We start from the raw sequence: 19,949 nt of genomic DNA, 5'->3' as shown, positions 1-19,949 counted from the left end.
AGCTGTACACTCGGTTAAGCTGCATTTGCGACGTGTAATAGGAACCAACGTCCTCACCTTTGAGCAGATGCACACACTGCTCTCGCAAATAGAATCTGTCGTTAATTCGCGACCATTGTGCACAGCATCGGATACTGAAATTGCCTACTTGTCACCGGCACATTTCTTAATTGGCAGAACATATACAGCAGTTCCTGAAGACAGCTATTTGCAGATTCCGACCAATCGAGTGAGCTACTAGCAGCATGTTCAAGCAATGCTTCAAGGATTTTGGAAGCGTTGGCATCAAGAATACTTGACATCGCCAAACATTGCGATCGGTAATCTTGTACTGATCAAGGACTCTAACGCGCCTCCATCGGCATGGCTCTTAGGACGGGTAACTCAGGTGTTCACAGGAGATGATGGACTCGTCAGAGCGGTTCAGGTTCTCACCAAATCAGGAGAAGTTACTCGCCCTATCACGAAGATTGCAGCCCTACCGGGTTTAGAAACGGAGTTTCAGGGGGGGCGGGATGTTGAGGAACCAATTGTCATTTAACTTACATTGCTATACGCAGCAAGGCAAAGACTCATGAATGATCTTGCACATCTCACAATGCTTTTGTTTTTGTATTTTCTCTTAAGTTTTCTAGAATATACTGGCGCCAGTCTGGTATGCTCTGTCTCTGTCACTCTTTATAAACCTATATGACCTACGTAGTTACGTAAGAATTAAAAATTTAGTAATAAGCAAGCAAACGAACGATCAAGACGTGTTCTGGCAGTGGCAGACACAGTTCAGTAACATTGAAGTAAAAATAAAGTTAAGTTCTTATGAGATATTAAACTCAGTGGTTTATTGTTCATCAGTATGCTAACCCCTTTTACACGCAAAATTTTTTCGGAATTCATCAAAACCAAATTTATCTACATCCAAATTATTTAAACAGTTCGGCTAGTGCTTTCGGTTCTTTTGGCGACATATATAGGTTCGAGGATGGCAGCGGAGATGCGCGTGGTCCATTGTTGTTGGGCAGAAGCAGCTACTGTGAATTCGGCAGAGTTCAAGGTCAAGGGCTAGACCAGAACGAAACTGAAGAAGGCGGCGTTGGTGGACATCGTGACGTGGGTAGACGCCACAGTGTGACCACAATGGCAACGGCCACAACCATGGCGGCATCTTCAACCATGATATTGAGCTCGAGGTCAAGTCGTTTCGGGTTAGCCGAAATGAACAGAAATGTGGTTCTGCCATCGATGGATATTGGTGAACAGCGACAACAACAATATCATCGACAACAGACTGGCATATCCATGAGCTTCAGTATGTTATTGGCCAGGAGTTTGACAAAGGAACCGACAAGTATGAGTCCAAATATATTACCGTCCATTGATGGTGTCCCGTTCATTATGCTCGGGCAAGAGCGATTCGAACTGAAACCAGAGACGATCTTTGTGCTCGGCATGCGTCTGAGTGTGACGAAAAATGATATTCTCATGTTCTTTAGTTCCGTGGGAATGATCGCTGTGGACCATGCGAGAAAACCAAGGATTTTTGTGTACAAAAATAAGCAAAATGGACGATCAAAGGGTGAGGCGTCCATTACATATGTATATAAGTCCGTTCATGGCGGAAATGGCCATTAGATGCCTGAATGGCAGCAAATTTATGGGAGAAACTATAACGGTTTTACCAGCATATCTATCAACGCGCAAGGGTCGTGGCATCCGCTTTAGATATCCTCGAGAGTTCGCTCCATCGAACAATCGGGAACACCAACAGGATCGGCAGCAGCTGAATCGTCAACGTCGACCCCGTAAATGAAGACCGGCTCGTGACAATTGGTACAGCAATTTTGTTTGGCGCTCCAATTGCAATCGTTGCAAGGCCAGCAAATCGGAGTATGCAGCCGAACCCCTTTTCAGTGGTTCACCATCTTTCATGAGGGTGGCTCGCCGTTGGCGCATTCATAAGACCGACTGGGAATGCTGCTACTGTTTCAATAAGAATTTCTGGTATCGTCAGAGATGTAATCGTTGTCGTGCTCCCAAGGCTGTTGATACGCCAAAACCCGTCACCCCACCCCGATCGGACAAATGGGAATTGAAGCTTGGCAGTGATTAGGGAGGGTCCAATACACTGAGGGTATTTAAAATTTACAAGTGTTATTTGCAAGTCATAGTTATCAAGTATCAATGCAGAGTGGGAACGGTTTGGCGTTCTCACAGGCAAGCCAAATCCGTATGCATCATGAATGGAAAGAATATCCAAATTCTTTGTGAAGTGAATCCATTTACAATAAATTATTTCATATATTCACACATTATTAACTTTCCAAACAGAATAAATGTATAAAGAGAGTATTACCTCTCAAGTCAAGTAACTTGTACCTTGTAATTAGTTAAACTTCCAAATCATAGAAACATTTCATAAATTGCAGACTAATGTGGCCGACATGGCCAAGTTTCAAGGATAGTTGCAGGTTGTGCATTAATTAGTGAAGTGAAAGTGCTTTATAATGTGGTCAATGCCTCGCACAGCAGAGATTTTGGTTTAAATGAAGGATGCCAAACATTTAGTAGAGATTCATAAGTGTTCTAAGTTCTTCTACAAAATCACTTTGGTATGTATTTAAATGGCACTTAATACTAGTTGTTGCTGTTGCTAATTATTTTTTTATTCGACTTCATTAGTTTGCCGAAACTAAGTTAGTTGTGCTTAAAACAATGTTGACTGGCACCTGGCACGGGCCACTGCCACATTAGTCTACTTAATCCGTAATTCAGATAACTGAATATTTAAGCTCCAGCACAGAAAAAGAAACGACTCTGAATTCTAATCGTTTAATGAATTTATTTACTTGCCTTTACTTTTCTCCCTCACCTTTTTCGCATTGAAGTTAACTGCAGTCAGTGGCCCTGTGGCCAACCACTTGAATCTGTCCCACACAAACCGCTGGCAGCATGAACCTTTCTTATACCCCACACTCCCCCATTTTCGCTTCTTGGTAAACTTGCTCAGTTTGTTGTGTGATTTAATCAAAGTTTGCAGTAGGAGCCAAATCTTGCCCTAGCTAGCGAGTTGTGCATTTGCCTGGCACATCCGCACCCGGACTTGTAGTTGTGGCTGAAAAGGGAAAAGGGAATTGGAGTTTGTAGCTGTTGTGAATTTACTTTGCACTTTCTTCCACACGGCCGAAGTTGGCAGCTGCTGCTGGATGGACTTGGTCTTGAAAGTCGGCTCTTGTTCTCGCCTGCAGGATATTTGCGTAGCTGTACCTGCAGTTAGCCGCAGCCCTCCTGTCCGCATCTCAGCTTTTTGTGTGTGTGTGTGTGTGTGTGTGTGTGTGTGCAACAGTGTCACACTTCAATGCCTTCAAGCCACCACTCCCTTCATCGGTGCCATCTGCTGGGGATGCCGCTTTAAGTGCCAGCAGGAGAGTAAAATGCAATAATCACCATTAGCCAGGACCAGGACGAAGGTCTTTCGTCTATACCAAAGTGTAACAGAAGAAAGCCAGGTCAACAATCCAGGTAGAAAGGGAGGCACAGGCACCGGCAAGACAACAAAAAGCAGCAACAAAATGCGAAAGTAAAGCGAAAATCAACTTAACTGAATTGAATGAAAAAGTTTAAACTGCGGGTGCCATAAACTCTGAATGCGGTTCAGTTCAATATCTTCCTGTCCAACAATGAGAAAAACCAAAGCGGGGGGGAGATGGGAATGCAATGCATTCATGGGTGTAGCAAAGGAACTGGGGTCTGATAACTTGTTTTCTGATACCAAAGTTGAGGTATATTTTAATGGAACCTTTTAGAAATTCCGTTTTGTTGATTATTTTTACAAATTTAGAGGCTAAAATTAATATATCTATCGTTATTTTTTCATTAACAAGTGCCATAACAATTATTGAACTAATTCTCTTTTTAATCTTCTTTAGCTATTACTGAAGGTCCATTGGTTAGCTGTCCTAGCACTCCTAGCAGTGTTACTCCTAGAAAGCCTGTAGGTCGTAAAAACCATTCAGAATATCAAGTCTCAGAGATGGAACTTGAGTTCAAATCAAATATGTATTTGACCCCAGAAGTGTCAACAGTTGGCTGAGAAATTGCAGCTAACTGATCGTCAGGTAAGTTTAACTATAAGCATGAAAACAATGCATATATAAGGTAGTAATTGAATGTTTCATTTGTTGCAGCTCAAGGCGTGGTTTTCAAACCGTCGTACAAAGGTTAGAAAACTTTCCATGGCTCAGGAAGGACCCATAAAATAGGATGCGTTTCAAATCTCCGACAACGCCCGTGGCTAAAAATGGCCGAGCATATAAGATGCAGGTCAGAAATCAGTTGGGGCCATTTGAAACTCCGGTTTGCCTTCAAATTCAACAAATACATACATATATAGTTTTACATGATTTTTCTTTGTTTCCATTGCCATTTGATATCGTTCACATTCAATTACCACACAACTTTTCACATTGAACAAGAACAATTTAATTATCACGAATTATGCATCATTAAAATGAAAGAATAATTTCCATTGAAATAATATTAATCGCATTAATTATACGCCACTTGAACGGAATTGCCAATTAATTGCTACATAATCCCACAGCATGTCAATATACACTAGGCGGCATAAATATTTTGACGAAATCGTTTTGTGCCTCTTGAAGCTGTCCATGCGTAGTACCGTTAAATAACGGTGCGAAAATGAATGCCAAACAAAGAATCTATTAACAGCTATGTGCATGCCAAATTTTAAGTTCTTTAGCTTTTGCATTCTCTTTCTGCTTATAAGAATGCAAGCAAACATCAAATTTCTGCGTGGCATAAGTATTTTGACGAAATCATTTCGCACATGTGAATTCAGTTTTGAGCGCGTTTGAACCAACAGTCGTATGTATTTAAATTTAATAAATATTTAAGATACTGAAAAAATAAAAATTTAGAAGGGCATATTGTAAACCATGGCTAAAACGGCTGAATTAAGTTTGGAGGTTAGATCGGCAATGGTGGCTAAGTTTCACGCCGGAAAAAAAATAGTGGACATTGCCAAAGAGTACCAGGTGTCTTGACAAACGGTGCACTACCAAATAAATAAGGACAAAAAGTATAACTCGTTGAAAAATTTAAAAAGAACAGGCGCAAAACGGAAAACTACCCTGACTGATGACCGAGTCCTACTACAGGAATTTAAAAAAACGTATTGCTGAAGCCTCAAAAAGCAGCCGATTTGCTGAATTTGACAGCCAATAAGTCAATCAGCGAGAGGATAGTCAGACGGCGCTTGAAAGAAGGAGAGTTCGGAACATTTGTAGCCAAGGACGTTCCTTTCATTTCAAAGGTTAACAAGTTAAAAAGGTTAGCATTTGCAAAGGAGCATATAAACAAACCAAAGGAGTTCTGGAGAAGTGTTTTGTGGACAGATGAAAGCTCCTTTGAGTATAATTCTTCAAAAAAAAAAGTATTTGTAAAGCTGCCCATCGAGCAAAGACAAAAGAGACGGCCCGTTTGTCAAAAAGTGAGCCATGGTGGAGGTTCTGTGATGTTCTGGGGATGTGTGGCATATAATGGGCTGGGGGATTTCATTCCCATCTCAAGGCCAATACTGACCACCCTCAATAAAATGCCTTTCCTTCCGGAGATCGCTCATCGGCTGTCGTTTATTCTCCAGCAGGAGAACGCCCCATGCCATAAAGCCCAGATGATAACCAACTTTTTGAAGGATCTGGATGTTCCAACGCTAAACTGACCCCCCAAAGTCCAGATCTAAATATTATAGAAAACGTCTGGTCTCTTTTGAAGCGCAAGAGAACAGAAGAGTTAAACAAATCCAGAGAAGAAACGATTTCTGAGCTCTCTTCCTTATGGGAAGAGATGTCTCCAGAAATCCTTCAAAATTTAGTGAATCCTGTGCCGCGACGCCTCGCAAAAGGAATTGAAGCTATACATTTTACTAAATATAAGCTAGTTAAATTAATTTTGTTAAGCCTAAAATATGTTTTTTTGACAGAGCTTGTCAAAATACTTATGCCATACTCTAAAATATTAAATGAATTATAATTTTGTTAAGTTTGTTTCAAAAAAATTTTGTTTTCCTATTTTTAAGTTTGTATTAACCATACACAATACGGAAAATTAAATAATAATTTTCTATAAAGAAATTTAAAAGTTAAACAACAAAATGCGCAACTTTTTCTTCGTCAAAATATTTATGCCGCCTAGTGTATTGTAATCAAGCAGAAATTTGTACTTTAAATTTATATACAAAAAAAAACTGAATAAAACAACAACACGACAACAAAATATACAATTTTTATAAAATAAAATAAAATATAAAAAAAAAAAACTATATATATATATATAGAATCCACCAAAAAAACAATGTCTATTCTAAAGGTTAGTACAACCAATAATAAGCAGAGGAAGGTTAAGCAAATGTTTTCAAAGCGTACGTGTTTCTTGCGAAGCAGTGTTGCGATTAGAAACCGATTGACAGCATTTCGAACTTAAGGATTTATGAAAACCAGCCATACCGGAACTCCATATCCAAGATGTGCCGATCCCCTTGATTTCGGAATATTGGCGGCACGTCTGGCAGTTGCCAGCAAATTAAAATCAAAAGTAAAATCATCGGATGATGAGGGTGAAGAAATTGAATCGATATCTGATACGAACAATGAATGAACCTAAGATGACATCCTTTGAGGAGCGTCGTAAGTTATTTGATTTGGCCGAATTCACAATTTGCAAGGGTCGCAAATTAGGCGATTCTTTTCATCATTCCGACGTTGATGTCGATGTCTTGTTGGCAAATAGCCGTTAACGTTTGGGCGGCTCAGCTGGTATTATTCCAACTTTACCCTTACTCAATAATCGCATCGCTACGTTATTTTAAAGAGATGGAAGCCTTTTGTTGGCTCGAAATATTCGCCTTAACCAAGGCCTTAATTTGGTATGGCCAAAAAGTTTTAACAAGCCAAGTTTGACTTGGTCGAGTTTCATTTATAAATATATATACACATCAATACATAACTTCATACACACAAGAAACAAGTTAATATAAACGAAAAAGTATACAAAAAAAAAGAAAACCAGAGGGCCGGGGCTAACTTCGACCGCGTCAAAGTTTGTATACCCTTGCAACTTTTTTGGTAACTCTTTCCTTACCTATAGCTATCAAAGTGGAAAAACGTTTTATCTAAAAAGGATAATGTTTGCGAAAGAACGGCCAACAGTCGTAGCATAGGAAATAACGAAGTTATTGGACAAAGTCACAGTTTTCCACCGATCGTTCCTATGGGAGCTATATGATATAGTTACCCGATCCTTATCAAATTTGGCACAGCCATTAACAGATATATTAAACTAACAAATGTTTAATTTAAAAGCAATCGCGTCAAAAGTAACGAAGTTATTGAGGAAAGTCACTGTTTTCGAAAGATCGTTCCTATGGGAGCTATATGATATAGTCACCCGATCTTGATCAAATTTGGCATAGTCGTTTATATGTGTAATTAACTCACCAATATTAAATTTCAATAGCTCAGAAAATAACGAAGTTATTAAGAAAAGTCACTGTTCGTGACTTTGCTGTTTGTATGGGAGCTATATGATATAGTGATCCGATCCGGCTGAATGCAAGATATACAACGCCTGCAGTATATACAAGCCTACATGCAAAATTTCAGCTCTGTAGCTCTTACGGTCTAGGAGGAGTTTGCGTTGATCCAGACGGACGGACGGACGGACGGACGGACGGACGGACATGGCTATTTGAACTCGTCTCGTCGTGCTGATCAAGAATATATATACTTTATATGGTCGGAGATGCATCCTTCGATGCGTTGCACACTTTTGACCAAAATTAATATACCCTTTTGCAAGGGTATAAAAAAATAAAATATTGCTTTAAAAATTGATTATTGAGCATGACTTCTTTATTCCATAGACTTTGCATGTGTGTCCCAAGTATGAGATGGACTTTTTTTCTAGAATTTCTGTGTCAAAAAGTACTTATTCCATATCCCTTTACCCCTCCTTTTGTTTGTATAACATCTGGTCGAAATATGTAAGGAAAAAAAACAATAACATCAACATCAACGCCTTTTCGTTTTTCCGCCTTTTGTGCTTTTTTCAGCCAGGACAATTCTCAGACATTTCTTTAACTAAAATCCACTCAACTTCCTCACATACACACACACACCCAAGCATATATATACGCATACAAACATATACACACAATGACGAAGTATTCTGCGACAGTTCATTGTACTCTTCTGTTTTTATACTCTTGCAAAAGAGAGTTTATTAATTTTGGGGGCGGAAGAATCTTCATCTTTATATAGTTTTCTTATTTTTCATAACTCTCTTCTGGTCTATACAGTTTTAATGACTCTATTATATATCGCCCATCGAGAGGTGCCGGATTTAATGTGGCATTCATTTGTTTGTTATACATTTAAGCTACATATGTGTGCATTTAGTTCTAGTGTTACAAAAAGAAAGGAAAGTTTCTAATTTTATTATTTTAATCAATTTATTTAATTTTAATCAAATAAGGTAATAATTTACAAATTTATTGGTCACTGCCAAAATCTGATGTCTTGTTCCTTTGCTTTAAGTAATATTGAATTTCGTTTGAAAATAGTTTTAGGTAAATATCATAAGCAACACTAAAACGCCTAACTTGATTCTCAAGATCTTTATACTTTATTATAATGACTTCAAGAAGTTTGCTTTAATTTTAGTCATCAGATGAAAATTAAATCGTGTGGTTAGTTATACTCTTAACTTTTGATAATTTATTCACTAATGCATTTATATGTCCCTAATTTTTAGCATAACCCAGTTCAACTTTAAACCAAGCCCAGTGATATACCTACAACTGATCTGACCTAAGCCTTGTAGACAATCTTCTAGTTTACATTTATTATTGACATTCTGCAGAAATTTCAATCGGTATTGTTCCAGAATGGAAAACCACCATGATCATTTGGCGCTTTACCTCTTGGACGATAGTCAGCACTTCAGGCTAGAAAATGAGTCATGCTTTTAACCAACTTTTTAGGCCTAAACCTTTTGGTAAAGCAATAAAAAGTTTAGAATAACTATAAAATGGCCTGATGGCAACTTATTTTGTTATTTAAACGAATCATAAAAAAAACAATATAAGTATTGTGAAAATAGTTAGAATATAGTTTAGTCGGTGCCTTTTAATTTTACCATTTCTAGTTAAGGAAACTCGCGACTTTTGCATTTTGTTGTATGCACTTTTCCACACACATTGTGAAATAGGCGAAGGCAAGGTTTGACTTGAAGTGATTTATTGGGGCCGCAAGCCCGGTATTTATAGGAGAACGTTTACATTGGTCTTATGGCTAGTGTCTTAACGGTACTTAAAGCTAGACATTATGCTTAAGTTCTAATTACTTATAATCTATCCCTAAAAGTATGTGGCCTAATCTTATCCCTAAAAGTATACTACACCTCCTTTTTTTAAAAAGAAAAATTTATATTTTTCTCATATCCTGTTTATATTATTTTTATTCTATCTAAATGTACTGTTTACTTTTTGTTTTTATCATCCGCTATTACTATATTATTGTTAGGACCTATGCTCTGTATTGTATATTTGCCTGTGTATTTGTTATCTAATTTATGTCCTGTATCATTTTTTAAAAGTATTTCTTGTCCTTCAGTTAGCGATACTTTTTTTGTGTTTTTATCATATGTTTCTTTTTGTAATGCTTTAAATTTTTCGATAAGCAGTTTCGCTCTATTTTGTGCTATTTGTAATTTAAATTTTATTTCTTTATTGAAATCATCAATGTTGTAAATGGGTTCTACCGTTTCAGACGAGAATGGGACAGTTTTAGGATGTTTTGCAAAGACTAGTTCAAAAGGTGCATAACCATGTACGGTGGATGGAGTGGTGTTAAAGCAATATGTGAGGTATGCTAGATATTCATCCCAATCGTCTTTTTTAATGGATATATATGACCTGATGTACTCATTGAAAGTTCTATGGCTTCTTTCTATTGTTCCAAGAGTTTGATGATGGCGCGCCGTGGAGTTAATTTTAGTTATGCTAAAATTTTTGAAAAGTTCTATTAGTATTGAATTCATAAATTCTGTTCCCATGTCTGTTAGAATTGTTATCACTGAACCGTAAATTAAAATGAATTTTTCAAATATTGCCTTTGCAAACGCAATTTTTGATGTATGTTGCAACATCCCGAGACATATTTTCCAAAAGAAATCTCTTTTTATTTTTCCTAGTGTTCTGTTTACCCCGCAGTGACCTCCCTCTATTGGGTCATTATGATATTTATTTAATGTATTTCTTATTTCTTCTTTATTTGTTATTACTTTTACTTGAGGTAGAACTGCTATTTCTAAATGTTTTTATGTGTCTTTTCCTTTTTGTTTTAGTTCATTAGGTGTAAGTGACCTAAATAGTTTTTCTGACATGTCTATCTTCAGTTTATAGATTCTTTGAGCACCGGCTTCTTTTTCAAGCCTTGGAAGGAATCGATCTAGATCTATTCTTCCACTAATGATCAAATCGCCTATGTTGAAGGAGAGTAATTTTTCTTTATTTTTGGTAATAAAACATTTTTTGAATTTAATTTGCGCGTATTTTTTGGCTTCGTTAGGACTTATTATTTCATATATTCTTGGTGTTTCTATTTTGTTATTGTTAATTTGGTTTTCCTTATTTGTTAATTTTTTTGTTTCTGATCTTGTTGCCACTTTAAGTATTTTATTAGTTTCTATGTTTTTTATATTTTCAAATTCAATTCTGGAGAGAGCATCCGCTGCGAAATTTTCTTGTCCCCTGATGTATTCTATAGTAAAATCGAACTCTTCTAAATCTAGCCTTATTCTAGTAAGCTTTGACGATGGTTTTTTTAGAGAAAATAGGTATGTTAATGGCTGATGGTCAGTTCTAATTAGGAATTTTTTCCGTATATGTATGGTTTGAAATATTGAATTGCCCAATGTATTGCCGTTAATTCTTGCTTGATTGTTGACTTATTGCTTTCGCCTTTTGTAAATGCCTTAGATGCGTATGATATGGGTAATTGTAGTCCATCAAATTCTTGGCTGAGGACGGCTCCACATGCGATCTTGTTTGCATCAGTTGTGATACAGAATTTTTTATTAAAATATGGATATTGGAGTATTTGTGGGCTTAATAATTTGTTTTTTAAGTATTCAAAAGCTGCTGACAGTTTGCATTCCAGTTAAATTCTAAATTTTTCCTAGATAATCTATTGATAAATTGTGCATGGTATGCAAAGTTTGGAATGAATCTACGGTAGTAATTACAGAATGCTACAAATCTTTTGGCTTCGTCGCCATTCTTGGGAGTCGGGTAATCTTGAATCGTTTTGAATTTGCTTTCGTCTGGTAAAATTCCTTTATTTGTGCATTTGTGTCCTAGAAAAGTAACTTCATGTCTGAAGAAAGAGCATTTGTCAGGGTGCAATTTTAAGTTATATTTTCGGCAAGTTTCAAAAACATCCCTTAAGTTTCTGATCATATGACTTTCAGAGCACCCGATTACAATTAGATCATCCATATAAAGGAATGTTTGGGATGGTGATAGACCAGTGAATGCAAAGGGCATCATTCTTTGAAACGAGTTTGGTGCAATTTTTAATCCGTATGGTAATTGCTTGAATCTGAATGAGCCCTTATCTGTGGAAAATGATGTTATGTCCCGAGATTTTTCTTCTAATTCTACTTGATGAAATCCTGACATTAAGTATAAACAAGAGAAGTATTTAGCGCGTCCTAGCTGGTCAAGATATCGTCCATTCTGGGTAGTGGAATGTATCCGCTACTAGTTGTTTGTTAATTTTTCTATAATCAACTACCAATCTCCACCGTTTTTCCTTGCTGCCAGGTAGCTACTTTTTAGGAACCAATAAAATCGGACTATTGAACTTAGACATTGATGGTTCAATAATATCATCATTGATCAATTTGTCCACTTGTTTATTGATTTCGTTTTTTTGACTGTGTGCTATCCTGTAGTTTTTGGTGTAGACTGGTGTTGTGTCTTTGAGTCTTAATTTTTGTTTATAGAAATTGTTGGACGATATTTGTTCAGATTCTATTGCGAATACATCATCAAATTCTGAGCATAATTTAGTAGAGGTTCTTTCATGAAGTCGGGAAAATGGGGTGCTAGTTTGTTCAATATTGTAGATTTATGTTTTGAATCATGTTGTTTGTCTATTTTTAAGATTTCATAATCGGACAGTTTTTCATTTAATAGGTTTATATTTGTAATTTGCACGTCTGTGTTGTTAGTATTTAATATGCGGACATATGGGTTAGTCTTAGAAGCAATAGTGTTTGCGACGAATACCCCGGGTGTAATTCTTGATTGGGGATAAAGATGTTTTTTTTTTTTTTTTTTTTTTTTTTTTTTTTTTTTTTTTTTTTTTTTTTTTTTTTTTTTTTTTTTTTTTTTTTTTTTTTTTTTTTTTTTTTTTTTTTATTGGGTTTAAGATTGTGGTTTCGCCTATTGTAAATAGGACGTCATTGCCTATTCCACTAAGTTTTGTCCGTCTTTGTATGTTAACTGTATTGTCTTTTCTTAATATTTCTTGTTTTATTAGTGATACATCAGCTCCTGTGTCTAATAGTAATTTTATTGTCCCTACATCGTCAAAGTTTAAAGTTATGTAGCTATTAAGGTTGCAATTTAAATTATATATTTTATTTGTTCGATTTTTCACACCAGAGGACTTTCTGAGTTTTCCGAATTTTCTTCTACATTTGTAAATCTGACAAATGTTATTATTTTGTTGTGTTTTAGGAGGATAATTAGTTTCGGTAATTTCTATTGTTATAATTTCTTCGATTATAATTATTACTATAGTTATTGTAATTCCTAGTATTGTTATATTTAGTATTATCATTTGGGTTTCTATTTTGGTAATTATTATTATAATTTCTATTATTATTGTACGAGTTCCTATTTGGTGTAATTGTTTCTTTTAGTATAAAACACGCCTGTGATCTTGTTCTATATTTGTAGATGTATTTACAAATTTAGCTATAACATCTTTCATTTCAGTAAAATTGCCTGCTTCTATTATTTTCTATCTATTCTATGACCATGATTTATTTTCAGTTAATTAACATTGCTGTCAATTGATATTCATATATATAGGAATCTTTCGACAGTGATTTTTCATACTTCGTTTTTGACCGATTGCTTTCAATAAACATTTTTTTTATATTTATGCTGTGCTGATTTTATGTTTATATATTGTACATAGGATCGTGGAAACAGTGTTTGATCATATTTCTTTTTCTATGCTTTGTGTTTTTCCATTAGTTTTTGATAAGTTTTTCATTTGAAAAAAGTTACAAAAATTGCAGGTAGACTTTGACGGGTCGAGTTAGGCCTCTGGTTTATTGATTTTTCTGTTTGAGTTGCATATTTCTTTGCTGTTTTAGAGTTTACGTTGTCTGTTATGAATGCGCGTTTCAATGATTTAGTAAGATTTTCTATTTCTGACATAAATAAACTTGCGTTCTTGTCATTTTGTTTTAAATTATTTAATCTTGCCTCTGCTACCTGAACTGTTTCACCCTTAATTTCTTTCTTTTGGATTATACCATTTATAGTGTTTTCATTTGTAACTAGTAGTCTAACGTCCCCTTTTAGTTTTGTTTTTATGACTTTAATAGCTGTTTCTTCATGTTCTGCTTTTATTTCATTGATTAATTCCAGTGAATCTATGAAACTTTGAATTGTTTCTACTCCACCATCATACTCCTGAATCAGCTTAGAAACTGTTTTAAGAAATTCAATCTTTGTTTGCACCATCTTTGGTTTTGTATTATCATGAATGTCTTCTGGGTTATCTTTTACACCTGATATATCTTGAATGTCTTCTGGGTTATCTTTTACAGCTGGTTCTTCTGTGTCTTTTGCTACTAGAGGTTCAAAAGTTAAAGCTTATTAATGGTTTGAGGGTGTACATAAATTATTTTATTTAGGCACTTGTATGCTTTCTGAAATTTTTCTTTCAATATTTCTATGTTCTGGTCCATTGAAATTTTGTTACTTTTGGTTTTATCTTTATTTAATTCCCTCAAAATAACTTTGTTCTCTTAATATTTCATTTTTTTTTTCTTCTGTATAAAAAAAAATTTTGATTCTTCTATTTTTTTTTCTTTGTTATTTTTTTTCAATTTGCTTAAAATTCTATTTTCTAACATTTAATTGTTTCCAAAAAAATGTTGTAATTTTTCTTATAGGGTATTTAGACTTCGTTATTGGGCAGTTTTGATCTTGTGGAGCTTGCTGCGATCAGAAAGCTTTATGTGTGCTTGCAAGCTTTGAGAAATTTACTTGAGCTTTTTTTTTTAGAAGCTAGCTTTGATCGTGGCGAGCTTTACAACTGTGCTTATGTTGTTTGTGCAATTTTGAGTGCACATGGTTGACATGGGCTCTTTGTTAGGTTATGTTGGGGTATATGAGGCTGATTGGAATTTAATATTTAATTGTATAAATATATGTTTTTTTTTCTTTTTGTGTATTTTTCAATTATGCATATGTATATGTATATATGTGTATATATGTATTTTTTCTTTTTTCTTTTTTCTAGGGTATTTTGGCATTGATAGACTTAATCAAAAAAATTTTTCGGACAATATATTAGTTTTTTTTCATTTTATTTTTTCTCTATTTTGTTAGTAATTATTTAATTAATTAATTATTTATAGTGGCAGCGCAAAAATCGCCTCTTGCCACAAAGGTGCCTACATATAATAGCACACTTTTTGTTTTTTGTTAAATTTTTTATGTTGTTTCTGCATCTGCTGCTGTTGCTGATCGCTGCATCTGGCTCTGTTGCTGTTGTTGCCTCGCCTGTTTGGTCCTCTGGTGCACTTTTTCCAGCTCGTCTATTTTATTCCACAGCTTGCATGCTTCCGCCCAGGGTCAGTGGCCGTCAGTGCGTCCTCTTTCTCCTCCTTCTAGCAAGCTCTGCTTTTGCTGCTGGTTGCCTGGCACGGTACTCTTCTATGCTTAGCGGCCGTGGGCCGTCCAGTGGGCACTCCTCCAATGCCTTCTGGAGCGCTTCCTTTGTATCCTTTGGCATTTGTTAATGTGGTCTGTCCTGATTTTTTTTTCACTTTGCCTTTTTTTTCTTATGGCAAGGATTTTTTTTATTATTGCCTTTTTATTTATTGCCAATGCACTATGGTCTGGATGTCGATTTTTTTGGCATAAACTACAGTTTGAATGCTAAAGAGTTGAATTTTTGCAGCATGCTGGAAATATAAAAAATTTCATTTTTTTTTTTTTTTGGAATTGCACCATGCTTTATTGCGATTTGTCGAAACTATAAATTTGACCCGATTGCATACTTTCAGGCTGCATTTTTAAAAATTCGGAACTGTTTTGACCAATTAATAATTATAAACATGCACAAAATAGATAGTTTAAAATTTTTTTCGTATTCCAGATGGTTATTGTTGACTTTACTGTAGATCCATTCTGATACAGATTTTATTTCTCGATTGTTGCTGCACCAAATATCGATGAGTTTTTTATGACAAAATTCGAACTTGCCTGAATATTATCAAATTAATGGAAAAGGGGGAAAAACGGGGCGAAGGCATTAGTTTGCGATCAAAGACGACATATATAGGTACAAACTTGTGTCATTACTTTTTGTCAGCAGGTGTCAGCTCGTTAGTTCTATTCCACGAAACACAGAGAACGCAAAACAATTTTCTAAAAAAATACACATTTATTGGACATTACACAACACTTGAATCCTAAGACTACACATAAAATAAATATATACATTAAAAATACATACCTTGATGTATATTTTCCATATTTTTAATTATTTTTATGTGCAAAATTCCACAAATGGTGGCACTTTAAACTTTATGTTTTTTTTTCACTTTCCAAATGTCGATTACCCACAAAGCACATGTTGACTTTGAGACCCTGGTACGAACCCAGAAATGCCATTGAAATTTTTTTTTTTATAGATATTTTGTGCTCAGGGTATCTACTTTCATAAGCAATTACCAAAACCACCGAATCTTTTCATGAAAGTTTGGACTTTATGCCAAAAAAAACGACATCCAGACCATAGTGCAATGTTAGGCAGGATCGCCATGAAATAGGCGAAGGCAAGGTTTGACTTGAAGTGATTTATTGGGGCCGCAAGCCCGGTATTTATAGGAGAACGTTTACATTGGTCTTATGGCTAGTGTCCTTAACGGTACTTAAAGCTAGACATTATGCTTAAGTTCTAATTACTTATAATCTATCCCTAAAAGTATGTAGCCTAATCTTATCCCTAAAAGTATACTACAATTGAAACAATAGTTTTGAGGGTTTTGTGAAATGTTGAAATGTTTGGCCATAAATTATATGACTATATGGCCCAGCAATGGTGTTAGTGGAGAGTTAAGATATGAGGCTTAGATTTCCATCACATGATGACTAGCCGGCGAGGCTGTAAATGTGTGTGTATATATGTGTGTTGTTATTCTGCATGAAACTGTCATATTGCAAATGACACGCCAGGGAGTTGTCCCTCCATTTCTCTATATCGCTGCATTAGAACCGAAAAATGTTTCGCCACAAACCACCAAAAGATGGTAGGTCCTAGATATGTCCTGTCCTTTCGTTTCCGCTGCTGCTGCACTGACAGCTGCTCGTGTTTTTTGGTCATCACATTAGCGCCATTTTCAGCTTTTGTGTGGTCATAATTTACCAGAATTAATTGTCGCATTCGAGTTGAATCTGTTTGTGTGTGTGTATCCTTTAGTTAGCCATTTTAATAGAGAGCACAATAAAAAGTGCCAATCCCTTCAGTCTCTGGGGTGCTGTCTTAATATTGAATGTGTTGGCAGTTTTCACAAAAGTCCTTAAAGCAGAGTTTTGGCTAGAAGAACTTCAAATAGCAAACATAATAATAAAATTTCATAAAAAATGTCCAACTTGAGGGTAGGGGGAAGAGAATTTCCTTGATTGTCTCAATGTGAAAACATTTTATGCTAATTTCGAGTTAAAAGGGAGAGAGAGAGTGAGAGTCTTGTAGCGATTTGGGTTATAAGCCAAAAACAGATTGGCAAAGCTTACAACTATTTTTGTTTTCATTTTGTAACTACAGTCGTAATTTTTGACTGGCTAATACTTAGGGTTTAATAAAAATTTAAAAAACATAGAAATAATTTGTATAATGGAAAATAAGGTTCAATATTTTTGACAGATTTTCTAACTGCATTGGTCCCACCGTTGCTGTCAAAAGCGCCGCTGGAATGCGGCCGAAAACAATAAAAAACTCCGTCTCACACACACACACAGTCACATACAAACACACACACACACAGTGTGCCCTGCATAAAAAACTGCTTATTATGTCGTATAGTGAGTAGAGATTACGGTCTTTGTTGGCGGCAACGGCAACGGCAACGGCAACGGCGGCATCTGTGGCAGCTCACGGGGCGGATGCTTCAACAACAATTGAAATAAATGAATTACTAAAGCAAAAAAAAACGTATATAAAAAGGATTGTGGCATAAAATTCAATGATAAAGGCTTTTATATATTCCTAAATATTGTATACATATTCATTTAAGATTCAATCGTAAATTGCAATTCGAAAATGCCAATTTAAGCGATTTCTTCAACATTTATGATGCCACAAAATGTTAACTGAGAATCAGAAACAAATTCATTTGCTTAACCACCCGAAGCGAGGCTTGCCACTGAGCTTTAATTAAGTTTCTGTCTGGGCCATCAAAATGCCAGAAGGGCCAGAAAAGTGCGTAAAACCGGAACCTTGGACACACTCATTCACACACACACACACACACACACACACACACACACACACACACCACACACACACACACCACACACACACACACACACAAACACCCTCAGCGGGGTGGCATACACTTAAAACTAAGCCAATTTTGTTTGGCCTCACACAAACCAGGGGAGAAAAAAAATCTGTCAGCTATTTCAAACTCAATTAAACACGGTAAAGCCAAGTTAAGGGTACCTTTCATTGCCCTAGTATCCTTTCCGTTCTCTTGGACACAGCTGTTCTTTATGGACCCCACACCCATACATCTACACACAAACAAGCAGTCTACACACAAACATTGCAGTTTTGAGGAGATCCTGTATGGCTGCAAGAAGGAAATACCAACGAGCAAGGAAGCGCATGGACTCGGACTGGACACACCACCACGCCCATTACAGCTCGGCTAGAAGGTCCCTCAAGAAGGCCATCCTTTCCGCGAAAAGGGAAGTTTATTTGCAGCTGTGTGACTCCGCAGAACACGACCCATGGGGAAGAGCATACAAAATAGTGGTCAAGCGGATACATGCAAACCGCCAGCTCATCCCATCTGACGCTGAAGAAGTCTCTCAAATTATCGACGGCCTATTCCCCAATCGCCCGGTTTCCCCAAGCATAGCTCAGCACCCAGTTCCAGCTTCACACACCATTGATGCGATCTCGTCGGATGAAGTCCTGGTGGCGGCCAAGTCGCTCCAACTCGGCAAAGCACCCGGTCCAGATCGGATCCCAAACCGCGCCGTTAAACTGGCCCTGACTCTACGACCAGAAGTCTTCGCAGCCGTCTTCAACCGCTGCCTCACCGAGGGAGTCTTCCCCGAGCAATGGAAGATCCAGAAGTTGGCCCTTCTCCCAAAGCCGGGGAAGCCTACAGATACTTCGCCCTCCTATAGACCGATTTGCCTGGTGGACTCTATAGGCAAGGTGTTTGAAGGTCTCATCGGAACGAGACTGAACGCTTACGTCAGCGAGTGCGGCGGTCTCTCAGCCAACCAATTCGGTTTTCGCAAGGCAAGATCCACCATTGACGCAGTCAGCAAGGTGGTTGGCATTGCCAGCAGCGCCATCGAAGGAACAAGATGGAAAGGAGGCTCCAAACAGTACTGCCTTGTTGTCACGCTTGACGTAAAGAACGCCTTCAACACTGCGGATTGGAGCTGCATACTCAGTACCATTCATGATCTCGGCGTCCCCCCGTACCTCCTTGCCATCATTCGGAGCTTTTTTAGGCAGAGGATCCTGAGATACGGCACCTCCGACGGCCCTAAGAGTCGTAATGTGTCTGCTGGAGTGCCACAAGGCTCGGTTCTGGGTCCGCTTCTTTGGAACCTGATGTACGACGGAGTGCTGCGTCTCCCACTCCCGCCAGGTTGCGAAGCCATCGGATATGCTGACGACGTGGCTATTGTTGTTGTTGCCAAGGAGCTGGAGAAGGCAGAATCAGTGGCCTCGCAAGCTATAGCCAGCATCACGCGGTGGCTTCAGTCGGTTGGCCTAGCCCTGGCAGCCGAAAAAACGGAGGCGGTTCTGATCAGCAGTAGGAAAACAGTTGAGCATGCCTCAGTGCAAGTAGAAGGTTCCACAATCACCTCAAAGCGAGCCATCCGGTACCTGGGCGTGTGGCTAGACACCCGTCTATGCTTCAGAGAGCATTTGGAGAACGTTCAACGGAAAGCAGCGAGCACAGGACAGGCGTTATCGAGGCTAATGCTGAACACGAGAGGACCGAAACAGGAGCGGAGACTACTCCTGATGAGTGTGCTGAAATCGGTCATTTTGTATGCGGCACAAATCTGGGCCAACGCCATACACACTACGGCGTACAGTAGGGGCATTACCGCTACCTACCGTCTCTGCGCGCTAAGGGTCTGCAGCGGTTTTAGGACGGTCTCTGAGGATGCTGCGCTGGTGGTTGCAGGCATGATCCCCATCAACTTACTTGCGGACGAGGCCAGGAACATCGCGGACGCAAAGAGGAACGGTACACCAAAGCGGACAGCTAGCGACGACGCAAGGATGCAAAGCTTAGCCATCTGGCAAGAGCGATGGGATTCATCTAGCAAGGGTAGGTGGACCCACACCCTTATCCCCACG

At 37.5% G+C, this 19,949-nt stretch overlaps 1 protein-coding gene across 1 annotated transcript; it reads left to right on the top strand.

Moving 5' to 3' along the window:
- Positions 1-256: 256 nt before the first annotated feature.
- LOC124461885 lies at positions 257-1,807 on the top strand. Its single transcript, XM_047013313.1, has 3 exons — positions 257-498; positions 933-1,573; positions 1,680-1,807. Exons 1-3 carry the CDS (start codon positions 257-259, stop codon positions 1,805-1,807), a joined length of 1,011 nt encoding a protein of 336 aa, XP_046869269.1.
- Positions 1,808-19,949: the final 18,142 nt, after the last annotated feature.

This window comes from Drosophila willistoni, unplaced genomic scaffold, assembly GCF_018902025.1.
Source record: "Drosophila willistoni isolate 14030-0811.24 unplaced genomic scaffold, UCI_dwil_1.1 Seg711, whole genome shotgun sequence".
NCBI lineage: Eukaryota > Metazoa > Arthropoda > Insecta > Diptera > Drosophilidae > Drosophila > Drosophila willistoni.
The sequence above is the reverse complement of the archived record's forward strand: the minus strand, read 5'-3'. Positions and strand labels throughout refer to the sequence as shown.

What these genes read in the sequence shown, in the direction of transcription:
- LOC124461885 (XM_047013313.1), top strand. Translation starts at nt 257, where the DNA reads ATGCTTCAAGGATTTTGGAAGCGTTGGCATCAAGAATACTTGACATCG. An exon ending in CTACCGGGTTTAGAAACGGA is followed by an intron (nt 499 to 932) that starts GTTTCAGGGGGG and finishes TTATTTAAACAG; the next exon opens with TTCGGCTAGTGCTTTCGGTT. An exon ending in GCAAAATGGACGATCAAAGG is followed by an intron (nt 1,574 to 1,679) that starts GTGAGGCGTCCA and finishes CGGTTTTACCAG; the next exon opens with CATATCTATCAACGCGCAAG.